At 52.8% G+C, this 11,950-nt stretch overlaps 1 protein-coding gene across 1 annotated transcript; it reads right to left on the minus strand.

The window, feature by feature from the left end:
• Positions 1 to 968: 968 nt before the first annotated feature.
• Positions 969 to 11,287, minus strand: CRYBB1 (crystallin beta B1). Its single transcript, XM_046641456.1, has 5 exons — positions 11,114 to 11,287; positions 9,267 to 9,385; positions 5,434 to 5,566; positions 2,965 to 3,107; positions 969 to 1,155 (listed from the first exon to the last, which is right to left on the minus strand). Exons 1-5 carry the CDS (start codon positions 11,285 to 11,287, stop codon positions 969 to 971), a joined length of 756 nt encoding a protein of 251 aa, XP_046497412.1.
• Positions 11,288 to 11,950: the final 663 nt, after the last annotated feature.

The raw sequence follows: 11,950 nt of genomic DNA on the forward strand, positions 1-11,950 counted from the left end.
GCACGGATCAAAGGTTAACAACATCAGTCAATGCTAAGGGTTGATATGGGAGTCAATGTTGCCCGGTGCAGACCTCCAAAGGGTAGGGCGTGTACTGTTCATACCAGGAGACATGATTCTGGGTGGAACTTGGACCCAGGATCAAATAACACTGAATCAGAGACCAGAAAATAACGCTCTTTTCCATCTTCTTTGATTCAATCAAGGAGAAAGATCCCAGTTTGGTGCAAACGTGTCTTTCATACCTCTCTCCAGAGCTTGCTCATCGCTCATCTTGACAAAGAGCAAGGCAGGCTGACAGCCTTGATCAGGCAGTGGTGTCTGCTGAGCATTCAATACTTGGCCTTCTGTAAATTGTATTTATTTATACGATTGCTTTCTATCTATGGCATATGATGCTGACTTTTCGCTTCCTGTAGCGTTATAAAGTTTTATGTACAAATCAATGCATTTAAGCGTGAAATAGTAAGTCTATTTACACAAAAATATTAAGTAAATAACAAAACAGGTGGTAAGCAGCGAGGGTAAAAAAATCTTGAGAGTGGTGCATGAAGGAGTAGAGTTTGAAAACACAGATCTCTTTTGAGAGTGCAGGCTCTGGAGCCAGGCTGCCTGGGTTCAAATCTCCACTCACCTTGGAGTGACCTTGGGCAAGTCACTCTCGCTCTCTGAGCCTCAATTTCCTCACTCGTTAAATGGGAATAATTATAATACTGGCTTCCTAGAGTAGTCCAAAATATGTACTAAGAATGGTATCAAGAACTTGGAGGTGCTTGCTGTTTTAATCGTTCTTATAATGATCGAGACTCAGGAAGTCACATGCCTGCAATGATCTGGGACCTCAAGGCACACATCTGTTCACAGACCCGGGAGACATTTTGGCTTTAGGAACTTTTATTTGCATGCGAAAGATGGGGAAATTGAGCCTGAGGAAGGGGTGGGACGGGGGACAGGCATGGAGTGTGGACTCATTTGGGGGACTCGGTGGTGGCTAGGACGGGGAAGCTGCCCTTGTGGTGCCACTGCCTGTCGCGCAGGCGGCGCACGGCCTGCATCTGTGGCTGGAAGGCCCCCCACTCGTTCCAGTGCCGGTATTCGCCGGGCTCCAGGAGGTACTGGTATCCACGGTAGCCAGGATACTGATAGCCGACCCAGCTGGGAGGAAAGCCAGAAGGACAGCGTGGAGACGGCCAGCCTCGCTGCCCGGCCCCCAGACCCCCAGCCGGACCAGCCGGTTCTCCAGCTGCCCTTGCAGTCTGCCCTCCACCCCTCACTTGTGGGGCCTCAGGCTTGGGTCACTCTGTCCTGGCTTTGCCCCTTCCTGCTGGCTTCCCGCCGGCTTTGGCCAGTGACTTCACACCTCTAACAGACCTCAGTTTCTTCTTCTGCAAAGTGGGGATGGTCATGGCGGCTGGCTGGTTAGCATGCTTTAGGGGCCAGATGGGAAAATGCACAGAAAGTGCTTACTAAGGATGTTGCATGCACACGGCAGGGAGATTAACACACATCTCGCTGAAAGTGGGGACCGGGACTCAGAGAACAGGATCAAAGGAGCGAGGACAGGGCCTGGGGACTGGTTAGCAATGAGGCAGATAAGGAGGAGCCTTATTTCAAAGAAGCGTTTCCTTTGTACGTAAGTGAATGTGTGTGTGGTGGTCGGGAACACGCATTCTGGGTCGGACACACCAGGGTTCCCATCCCAGCTCTGCCATCTACCTCATCGCTTGTTATAAAGATTAGTAACTACTCACTGTAAGGGGCTAGCATGGTGTGTGGTTCACAGTAAGCACTCAATAAAAGCCATTATCAACGATTCATTTCTAACTTCTGTCGCTGTCTCTGCTCAGAGGGTCTTTCCAGGGCTCTCTTAGACTCCCTGCCCATCTTTGAACTTCTGGTTTAAGTTCCAGCCTCCTCAGTAAACCTCTGGGCTGCCCTCCACACCAGGCCACGCACCCAGCTCCCAGAAACCTTCCTCCCTCCTCTGACCTCCTGCGTGGACCATCTCTTACCGATATCATCTCACAGGTATACTTCGCTCTCTCTGCTGGGCCGAGTAAGCCCCATGAAGGCAGGAACTGAGCCTTCTCCACCTCTGCCTCTCCCGGTGTGCCCACCACAGTCAGGCTCCCAGGCCATTCTCAGTGAATCTCAGACAGCTTGAATGCTGGGACACGGGTGTCAGGGGAGGGCAGAGGAGCCAGAAAAAGGCCAGGGCCCTGACGGTGTTACGGGAGCTCAGAAAAAGTCCAGGGGAGAGGCAGCAGCCATACCCTTGCCTCGAGGAGACCAGGGGTGTCGGGCCTGGTTGTTGGATGCAGAGGGATGGATCATGTGACCTCCGCTGGGCATCCAGCCCTTCCTGTGTTCTCATGGACATGGGGTCATGGGACTCTGTTTTGAAACCTTCAAATCCTGAGCATTCAGAGCAAAAATGGCCTTTTAGATCAGAGTGTGATGTGCCTATTGGATGGACGGCAACACTGAGACGCAGAGAGGGGCTCACCCGGCTCCCACAGCCATCACGACAGTGTCAAGGCCCTTTCATTACACAGTCTCGCCTCTCAGACCTCACTCTGCTCATTTCCCCAGAGGCTCCGGATTTCCCTGAATGTTCTCATTCTCCAGACAGTCAGACTCATCTCCTCACATCCGCTCAGCCCCGCCTACTTAATTATGTCTCCAGTCCCAACCTGGGTTTAGAAACCCCTATTCTCTCCTTCTTCCAGCTTTTTAGAACCAGTTGCCAGGTTTGTTTACAGCGACATGTAATTCATCAGAGTATGACTCCACTCCTCAGAGGAATAACGCTCCGTTGCAGGGATCCCAGGCACAAACACTGGGGGAATTTGGGAGGGGCTGTGGCCTTTCCCATGTGCCTGATGCCGTATCCTGAAAGGGGACGGCCTCAAGCTTGTCTGTGCTTGAGGCAGGAGCCAAGGGCCTGGCAGGACGGATGCTTACGTTCCGCTGGAGACCCTCACGCTGCCCACGCGGTCAGAGAAGCCGTACACCCAGAGGCTGGGCACGTCGTCCTCTTGGATCTCCATGGTGTTGCCCTTGAAGTTGGCGCCTTCAAACAGGCAGATCTTGTGCTCCTGGGCATCCTGGGGAAGGAGAGACTAGATCAGGCATGTGAACATGAAAGGGGCAAAGAGAAGTCACTCAGCGGGGCCTCCTGGGTGTGGAGAGAGAAGGCTGAATCTGACCAGGCTACTGTGGGACTCCCCGGAATTGCCATCGTCCAGCCTGGAAGGGCCCTCCTCATCTGTGAAAAGAGGATATCAGCTTCTATTCCACGGAGTCGCCGTGGGGATTAAATGAGCTAATCCACAGAGAGCACTTAGCACGATGCCTGGATGCCTGGCACACACCAAGTGCCCCCAAAACCCAAATTTATTCACTATTTTCTTTATTATGGTCAGGGACGCAGAGACTCAGAGAGGTCAAGGTTCTTGATCAGTCACACAGCCAGCGAGGGGCAGAATCTTCCAGAGACGCATTTCATTCCTCCTGTCCCATTTTGTACCCCTTTCCCCTCCACTCCCTCTGCCGCAGCCACACCGGCTGCTCTCAGGTTTCTGGGTCACGCCCAGCCCATCCTCACTTCAGGAATGCTGCACTCACTCTTCCCACTAAGGCTGTTCACGTGGCTGACTCCGTTCCCATCCTTCGGCAGCTGTCTTCCATGACCACCCTCCGACCGCTCCCCCACTCCTCCCCAACATCGGAGCCCCCTCTGGCTTTCCCAGCACTCTGCACGGCCCCATGTGGCACGTACCACGATGGTTTGTGAATATAGACTGATTTCCATGATTAAGTTTTCAATAGCTGCCTCCCACGAGGGCAGGGACGTTTGCTGCCCCGTGCAGAGCTATGACCCAGAGCCTACAACAGAGCCTGATAGAAACGTGTCAGCTGAGTGTGGTCAGACGCATGACTATAAGTAGAAGATGGGCAGGATAGCGATTCCTCTAACTTCCCAGGAGGCAGGGCTGGAAAGGAGTCAGGGACCCAGTGGGGAGGGAGTTGGAGGTGCCCAGGGAACAGATGATAGTGGTCCACACCAGGATGGGGCAGAGGTAGAGACGAGGGGCTAGACGGGTGGCTCTCAGCCCTGGCTGCACTGGGATTACCTGGGGCGTGGAAAAGACATCTGTGTCTGCGCCCCAGCCCCAGATCTAATTGGTCTGGGGAGGGTCTGGGCATTGGGGTTTTTTTCCTATTAATATAGTTTATTTATGTAAATATGTCCAAAATAGTATAATTTTAATATGTAACCATTATAACAATATTGATGAGCTAGTTTACATCCTTATTTTTCTTTTTTACTATGTATTCAGAACCTGGTGTGTGTGTGTTACACTTACAGCGCATGCCCAATCAGACTAGCCAAAATTCAAGTGTTCCACAGCCATATACGGCTACTGCCGACTGTAGGGGACAGCAAAGCTCTAGAAGCTGCTAGAAACGCCCTGGCTGATCATTCTTCCAAATCAGCTCCCTTGACATAAATTGCCATATAAAGACCATTCAACGACGGAGAGACAAACCTATGAATTCTTACAAAGGGTCCATTATAAAGGCTGATAATTCAGCCCTAAGCTCTGAGAAAAAGATTGGGAGTGATCTGGTTGGATAATCCATTAAGATAAGTTTGATGATGCCAAAACAGTTGGCTGTTGGCACCTCATAGCCTCAAAGGGACATTCACGAAAGTCCTTCATGAAAACTCCCATGATGGAAGGTGAAAGTTGGTTATGAGGGAAACTAACATTGGTGAGCGAAGACGTGGTTGGTTTGAGTCATAATCAACACCATTCTGGAAAAACTGAATTGCTTGGGGATAACACCGCCTATGTTAGCTCTGAGCCTTCTTTAAGGTATACTGTTTAACTTTGTTAAATATGGTAAAGGGGCTAATTCAGTATATTGCCTTATTGTTGGGAAGTTGAAAGTGCCTTTCCACAACATCCCTTTTTTGAGCTACCACACAAGCTTCAGTCTGCATGTTTGATGTTTTGGATGGGCACTGGGATTTTCAAACCTCGCCGGGAGAGTCTAACATATAGCCAGGAACTAGAAACCTTCCAGAAAGAATCAAGGAAAACACTGAAGTTTCTAGTTCCAACCACTGAGATGCTGATTCCACGCTTGATAGCAGCTGGGAAGGAAAAAAATGGGTTTCATGTTTTCCACTTGCCCAGGGCTCCCAGCAGGGCTGGGCACGCCATGCGTGTGTTAGGGTCTCCTTATGAATCGATAAGCGCAAGAGCTCACTGCCCTGGGAAAACCCAGTGATCACTGCACCCCCCTGTGCATCCTTTCTTCCTTCTTCCCCTTGCTCACTCCCATGGCCTTGGTTGGTGTCGGCCCCAGACTTGCCCCTGCCCTCCCCACTCACCCCCCAGGTCTGGTCCAGGAGCCACTCACCATCTTCACGGGCCGGAAGGACAGGAGTCGGTCGCTGCGGTAGCTGCTGGACCAGGTGTCCCAGCGCGGGTACTGGCCCTTCTCCAGGATGAACATCTCGCCCCGGAAGTTGGACTGCTCAAAGGCAACCCAGCTGGGTGTGAGAGGGAGGGGGAGGGGCGGGGTGCCAGGAGGGACAAAGGCAGAAAGCAGAGAAATCCTCAGCAGAAGTTTCTTCTCCCCTACTCACCTTCTTAGCTCCCCCGTGGGAGGCGGCCCTGAGGCCACTGTGTTGGATCCTAGGCTCTGCCACTTACAGCCTGTGTGATGGTAGGCAAGTGGCTTCACCTCTCTGAGCTTCAGTTTCCTCATCTAATAGGCCTCTTTTCTTGGAGTTGGTGAAGGATTAAATGAGACAAGGTGTGTAATTATGTGAGCAAAATGTCTCCCTCTCATATGCAGGATTCACACGTGATTTAAGTACGACAAGGACCTGGGGTAAAGGGACACATAAGAAGATTTTTTCTTTGAAGCCTGCTTACAGGTGGGAGAAAGTCTCTGTTGGATGCGAACATGCCTTTAACACTTCCTAATCTCCTTTGGAAACAAAAGAAGAACAGGCCACTAGCCCAGAGACTTGAGCAACAGCTCAATAGCCCTGCTTTGTGCTCATTGCGTGAACTTTTTATGGCTCTCTTGTACTTACAGCAAGGAGGACTAGCTTTCCACTGTAAAGGTGATGCGAAGGTTCTTTAAAAATATATATGTTTGTGTTAAAAAAAGGTCATTTTAAGTGAAATACATTAAGCAAAATAATAGGCCTGGAGATACAGAGCTAAGGGAAAAATAGATGCAGGTGCTCGAAATCACACATTGGGTGAAGCCTGGCCTGGCAGACAGAAGACACTCAGGAACCAGTGCGGGAGGCGGGGCGGGGCTGGGGGTGTGATAAGAATGGCCACTTCTCAGACACCTAGGAGAATTAGATGCCATCGTGCATGTGAAGGCGGTCAGTCCTCCACAAGGATGAATTACACGGTTGAAGTCAATGCGGGCTTTTCCTGGCTTTCCCAGGGCAGCCTGATTAAGGATGGGAAGCAAGCTTTTGTTAGAGGGACCAGGGATTCTGGGGGAGATTGGCTGATCCCCATTTCGTAGGTGAGAAGGCTGAGAGTCAGGGACCCCTTGACTTTGCTCTATATGCGTTCAGGAATTCTCAGGGAACAGGAAAGGGCTGAGGGGACACTGACGTTAGTATCGTCTCCCTGGGGGCTGCTGGGACCTTCCTCTACCCTGAAGGAGATGGGGTGAGGGTGGGGGTAAGGGCTGCCACTATGGACTGAAACAGACTGTGTCCCAGGGCCTCAGGTCCTTGTCTGAGGGATGAGCCAACCCACACTGGAGGGCCAGAATTGAAGATGCAGAGTTATTCTCCCAGAATAGAGTTGAATCAACTTCAACCCTACCCGGTCTGGAGCAGATAAGAAAAGGATGGATGGATGGATGGATGGATGGATGGATGGATGGATGGGTGGGTGGATGGATGGATGGATAGGTGGATGGGTAGGTGGGTAGATGGATAGATGGACAGATGCCCGGCTGGATAGATGGATCTACGGATGGATGTACTGATGGATAGATGATGGAGAATGGATGGATGGAGGGAGGGGTAAGCAGATGTATGAATAAATTGGAGAATGAATGGATAGATGGATGGATGGACTATCTATAGATGGATGGATAAATGAATGAGTAAGTAGATGGATAATGAAAGGATGGATGAGTAGATGGATGAGTGGCAAGAGAGCCTTGGAAGATGGTACATGCAGGAGTTAAGAGCATAGACTCTGGAAATGGACAGATCTGAGTTCTAATCCAGGCTTATCATTTCTTTGCTGTGTGACTTTGGGCAAGTCGCCTAAGCTCATTAAGCCTCAGTAAAAGACAAGAGATGAGTGCATCTCCCTTGTCAGGAGGTTGTGAGGGTCTCAGAGAGGGATGCACGGAACAAGTCCAGCACAGAGAAAGCACAACAAATAATATCATTTGTGATTAAAGAGAGAGGGAAGCCGCTGGAGGTCTGAGCTTATGGAAGGACGGACACTGCTGCAGTCTTACCACTTTGCCCACCCTCCCAAAAACTCCCTGTCTTCCTCAGGAGTCATGATGCCCATTGAGGACCCGTTACGTGAGTGAGGAAATTTAAATATTTATTTCAGTGCCTTTTCTCTTCTCCTATGGCTCCTTTGAGCCTTATGAGCAAGGAGAGAGGCAGGACAGAAATCATATGGAAAATGAGGCTCAGAGAGGTTAAGTCACCCATCTAAGGTCACACGATGGTGTCTTGTGTCAGGTTGAAGTCTCCTAGGGTTCAAGGCATGCCTCCCCTCCCTGTCCCTGTGCTGGGGACACCCCTCTCCTCCCCTTCCCTGCCTACTTCAGCCTTGCCATCTTTTTCTCCACCGCTGTTTTTCCCACAGCCCTGCTGGTCCTGACACAGACCCAAGGCCTGGACCACAGGCTCTTTGCTCTCCTCATTGGGCGCAGCCCCAAAGCATACACCAAACATCAGCTGCATCTTTGTTTGGGGAGAAATATTCTGGGTTTGAGTCACTGGAAACCAAAAAAAGCCTGAAAACCCAAACTGGCCACATCCGGCAGCTTGTGTTCCCAGCTGGGCTCTGGGGCTGAGGGCGGGGCCGAGGCTGTGTTGACCACACTGGGGGTGGGGGTAGGTGCAGGAGGCAGAAGCACGCCCCCCACTCCCACCGCCCACCTACCCTGGACCAGGGTGACTTGGCTAAACTCACAGGGCACTGGGGAGGGAAATAATCATATCACTGTCACCTGCCATGTTTGGGCACCCAAAAGTGCCAGGCCTCAGGATAATCCAGTGGAGGGTAGCGGGGACTATTACTCTCCCATTTCAGAGATGAGGAAACTGAGGCTCAGAGACTGAGCAAAGCAAACAGGAGATTGGGACCCGAACCCAGGCCTGTCTGACCTCAAAACCCACCCCTGCTCTTTGTATTGCAAAGAGCCCCAGGATGCTGGGCATCCAGGCTGACCGCACTCCTGGGGGCATTTTGGGCTAGAGGGACTAGAGGCAAGGTGGCCACGTGGGTCTTGACCTCAGCGCCCTGACCTCAGCCCACAGGGGCTGGCGCTGGTGCAGCCACTATGAACAAGGGACATTGATTCCTGCTTATATGGGGGTCACTAAGCCCAGAGAAGCCCAGAGAGTCAGGGGCAGGCCATGGCGCAGGGTGACAAAAGCATGTGGATGAAATTGATCAACCTGAGCTGGATCCAGGCTCTGTCACTTACCACTAGGTGACTTTGGCCAAGGGATCAAACCCCGCTGAGGCTCAGTTTCCCCATCTGCCAAATGGGGGTAAGAATAGCCCCTCCCTCACACGGCGATCAGGCAGGTAAAGCCCTCAGTGAGTGCCTGGCACTACTGGGTGCTCAGCGATGCTTACTATTACTCTTGGACTGCTTGCCGCCCGGGAGAGGGGACCAGTGGTGGACACTTGGCTCTCTGGTCTCCCTGCCCTCGTGATGGGTCAGGGCTCCTTCTATAGTAGAAGCAGCATTTCTCTGGAGCCCAGAGTCTTACTGTCAGTGGGGCCTTGTGCAAATCAAATCAGCTCTCTGAGCCTCAGTTTCCTCGTCTGTACAATGGCAAAGAGAATAACACCTCCCTCTAGGGTTTAAATTGAGGACTGGAGATAATATACATGGCTCTGCCAGCACAGGGGCAGGCACTGGGTAAGCGGCAGCTGCTACCGTTTTATTATTATTATTTTGCTACGGCGACAGGAGGGCTCCCTCTTCCCTCGCCGGATACTCACGGCCCCGAGGTGACGATGAGGCTGCGCACTCGGTCGAAGCCGCGGTCCACCAGGTTCAGGCACTCCCCGGAGAACTCCACACAGCGGCCCTGGAAGTTCTCCTGCTCGTAGACCACCAGCTGCGGGAGAGAAGCCCCCATGTGGAGGGGACAGAGTGAGCCGGGGAGGCCCTCCATCCTGAGGAGGCTCCAGGTCAGATATTCCTGAAGCACCTAGAGAAACACGAGCAGGGCTGCACACGTCACATGAGAGCGTGCCGTGAGCCGAGGGCTGTGGGACCATCCTGTCCTCCCTTCCTTCCGCTTCTGAGCTTCCATCTGTATCCTCCTTAGGAACTGATGGATCTCCCTTCCAGGCCTGTATCTGTGCTCTTCTGGTGCCCAGGATACCCTCTCCACCACATACCCCCACCCTGGAGCTCCCGTTCCCTGTCCTGTTCTAGGGGCAGATGTCACTTCCTCCAAGAAGCCTTCCCTGATGCCTTCTCCCCGTGTGGGCTTGGTGGAGTCCCCCCGCAACTGTGCTCACCCCATTAGCAGCACAAGGAACACAGACACTGCCGCTTTGCTTCTGGGTCTCTCTCTGTGCAACCCTCCTCCCTTTACTCACCCCCTCCTCCAAAGACCAAGGGCTCCTCCAAGGCAGGGCGTTGGGTTGATCCCTTTCTGCATCTCCAGCCCCAGCACCCGCCACAGAGCTGATGCTCAAGAAACACTTGCCGGTCTACCACTTGCCGGTCTACCCGCCACAACGTAGGGGAGCCCAGCCTGGCCATTCACTTGAATCGAGGCAAGTGCCTTTCTTCTCTGAGCCTCAGTTTCCCCAGCTGTAAGAGGAAGGGGTTCACATATCCTTGATCCAGCCCTTCCACTCCTATACTTGTCTGTCCTAGAGGAACTCCTGCGCGTGTGTCCCGGGGTGAGAGCATCTGGCCACGCTGTTCGTGACAGCGAAGCTAGCAACTGCCCACATGTCCTCAGGAGTGACGCTCACACCCCGAAACATACAGCGGCCAAAACGAACAGTCTTCAGCAATGCACAACAATGTGGATGACTATTGGGAATCTCATAGTAAGTGAAAAGAGAAAAACCCAGCACGATTACACACAGCACAGGTTAAAACCGCATAAAGCACAAATATCAACTTTTAAAGGAATAACGCATAAAGATGCATCAAAAAGCAAGCATCAGCTGACGGACAGGGTGAGGATGGCAGTTGCCTCGATTCGGGAGGAGGGTGTGGGCTCGCGGGGGACACTTTAGACTTAGGTGGAGGGTTTTTACCAAATCCTGGCTTTTAGCATGGGTGGTGGGTTCACAGGTGTCTGTTGCATTATTAAAAATGGGATACAAATTAATGACGAAATAAGTGACTCCACAATAAAAGCCGGCCACGCGTGGACCACATGGGAGCCTGTGCAACAGAGGGTGAAAGGACCAGTTCTGCGCACCTGAGGTTGGAGCCACACCCAACTCGACCCCAGCGGCCCTGACGCCTTGCTCTCCAGGGCACATTCAGTCTGACTGAGAGGCTGACCTACGGTGGGACAATTGTCAGCAGGGTCTGCAGCCAGCCTGCTGCCCCAGAGAGGCTCCTGGGCCCGGTGGCTCCTGCTGCTAAGCCAGCCCTCTTTCTTCCCTCCTGCTTGTTGCTTTCCACAAACTCTAAGCATATGCTTGTGCAGGTCAGAGAGGGGCAGGGGAGAGGGAGGAAGGGGAGCGGGGAGGGAGGAGGGGAGGATGAAGAGGAGGAGGAAGGAGAGGGGGGAGGGGAGGGAGAGAAAGGAGAGGAAGAGAGAGGGCAGAGGAAGCGAGGGGTGGAACCCAACCTCACAGGCCCTCCTTACCCGGTAGCTCACGGGAGGCAGCTCCCCCACCTTGGCAGTGGGCAGGGGCAGCGACGCTGGGGCCAGGGCAGGGCTGGTGCCTGAGGCGGGTCCTGCAGGCGGGGTCCCCTTCCCCTTTCCGTCAGGCCCTGGGTTCGCCACCGCTGTCCCCGCAGGCTTCGCAGCCTGAGACATGACTCGCACCTGCAAAGGTCTGTAAAGAAACCTGTGGCCTGGGTTAATTCAGCGATGGGGCCCGCTCTCACACCCTTCACCCTGTATTTTCAGCCTCATTTGAACTCATCTCCTCTCTTTCTCCTTCTGGAACATAAGCCTTGAAGTTGTCTGTCCCCACCTGCGTCCGCTGTCAATAGTCCCCTGTCCTGGGACGGCGCGTCCCTCTGTGCCTGTCTCCCAGCCTTTGACCATGCAGGTCCCTCCTCCAGCCCTGCCTCCCTCTGCCTTGCTTCCCTGCCATGTCCTTCCTTAGCCCCCTGGAGTTTGTCTGGTTACCTATCACTCTTCTTTGCTTGTGCAACTTCAATTTGCCTCTCCAGATTCATAAGACGGAGTCCCTCCAGGAGTATTTAAGGTCTGCCAGGCTCTGTTACGCGCATTCATGAACCCGTCTGCCCCTCACCCAACCCGGTGCAGTGGATGCTGTCTTATTCTCTCTGAGCAATCCGAGGCTCAGAGAGGGGATGTGAGCAGCCCAAGACCACACAGCTACTAAGTGGTAGGACTCCAGTCTCAACTGAGTTGTTCAGTGCTTAACACCTGGCACATAGGAGATCCTCAGTTAACATCTGTTCAGAGAACGAATGAAGGCCTGTTCCCTCTCCCTCTGCAGTCTAACTG

The sequence above is a fragment of the Equus quagga genome, chromosome 15 (genome assembly GCF_021613505.1).
Source record: "Equus quagga isolate Etosha38 chromosome 15, UCLA_HA_Equagga_1.0, whole genome shotgun sequence".
NCBI lineage: Eukaryota > Metazoa > Chordata > Mammalia > Perissodactyla > Equidae > Equus > Equus quagga.

Excerpts from the sequence above, each read along its gene's own strand:
- CRYBB1 (XM_046641456.1), bottom strand. The coding sequence starts at position 11,287 with ATGTCTCAGGCTGCGAAGCCTGCGGGGACAGCGGTGGCGAACCCAGGG. Across the intron at positions 3,108-5,433 it reads CCTTCCGGCCCGTGAAGATG|GATGCCCAGGAGCACAAGAT; the intron begins GTGAGTGGCTCC and ends CTCCTTCCCCAG. Across the intron at positions 1,156-2,964 it reads GTGAGGGTCTCCAGCGGAAC|CTGGGTCGGCTATCAGTATC; the intron begins GTAAGCATCCGT and ends CTTTCCTCCCAG.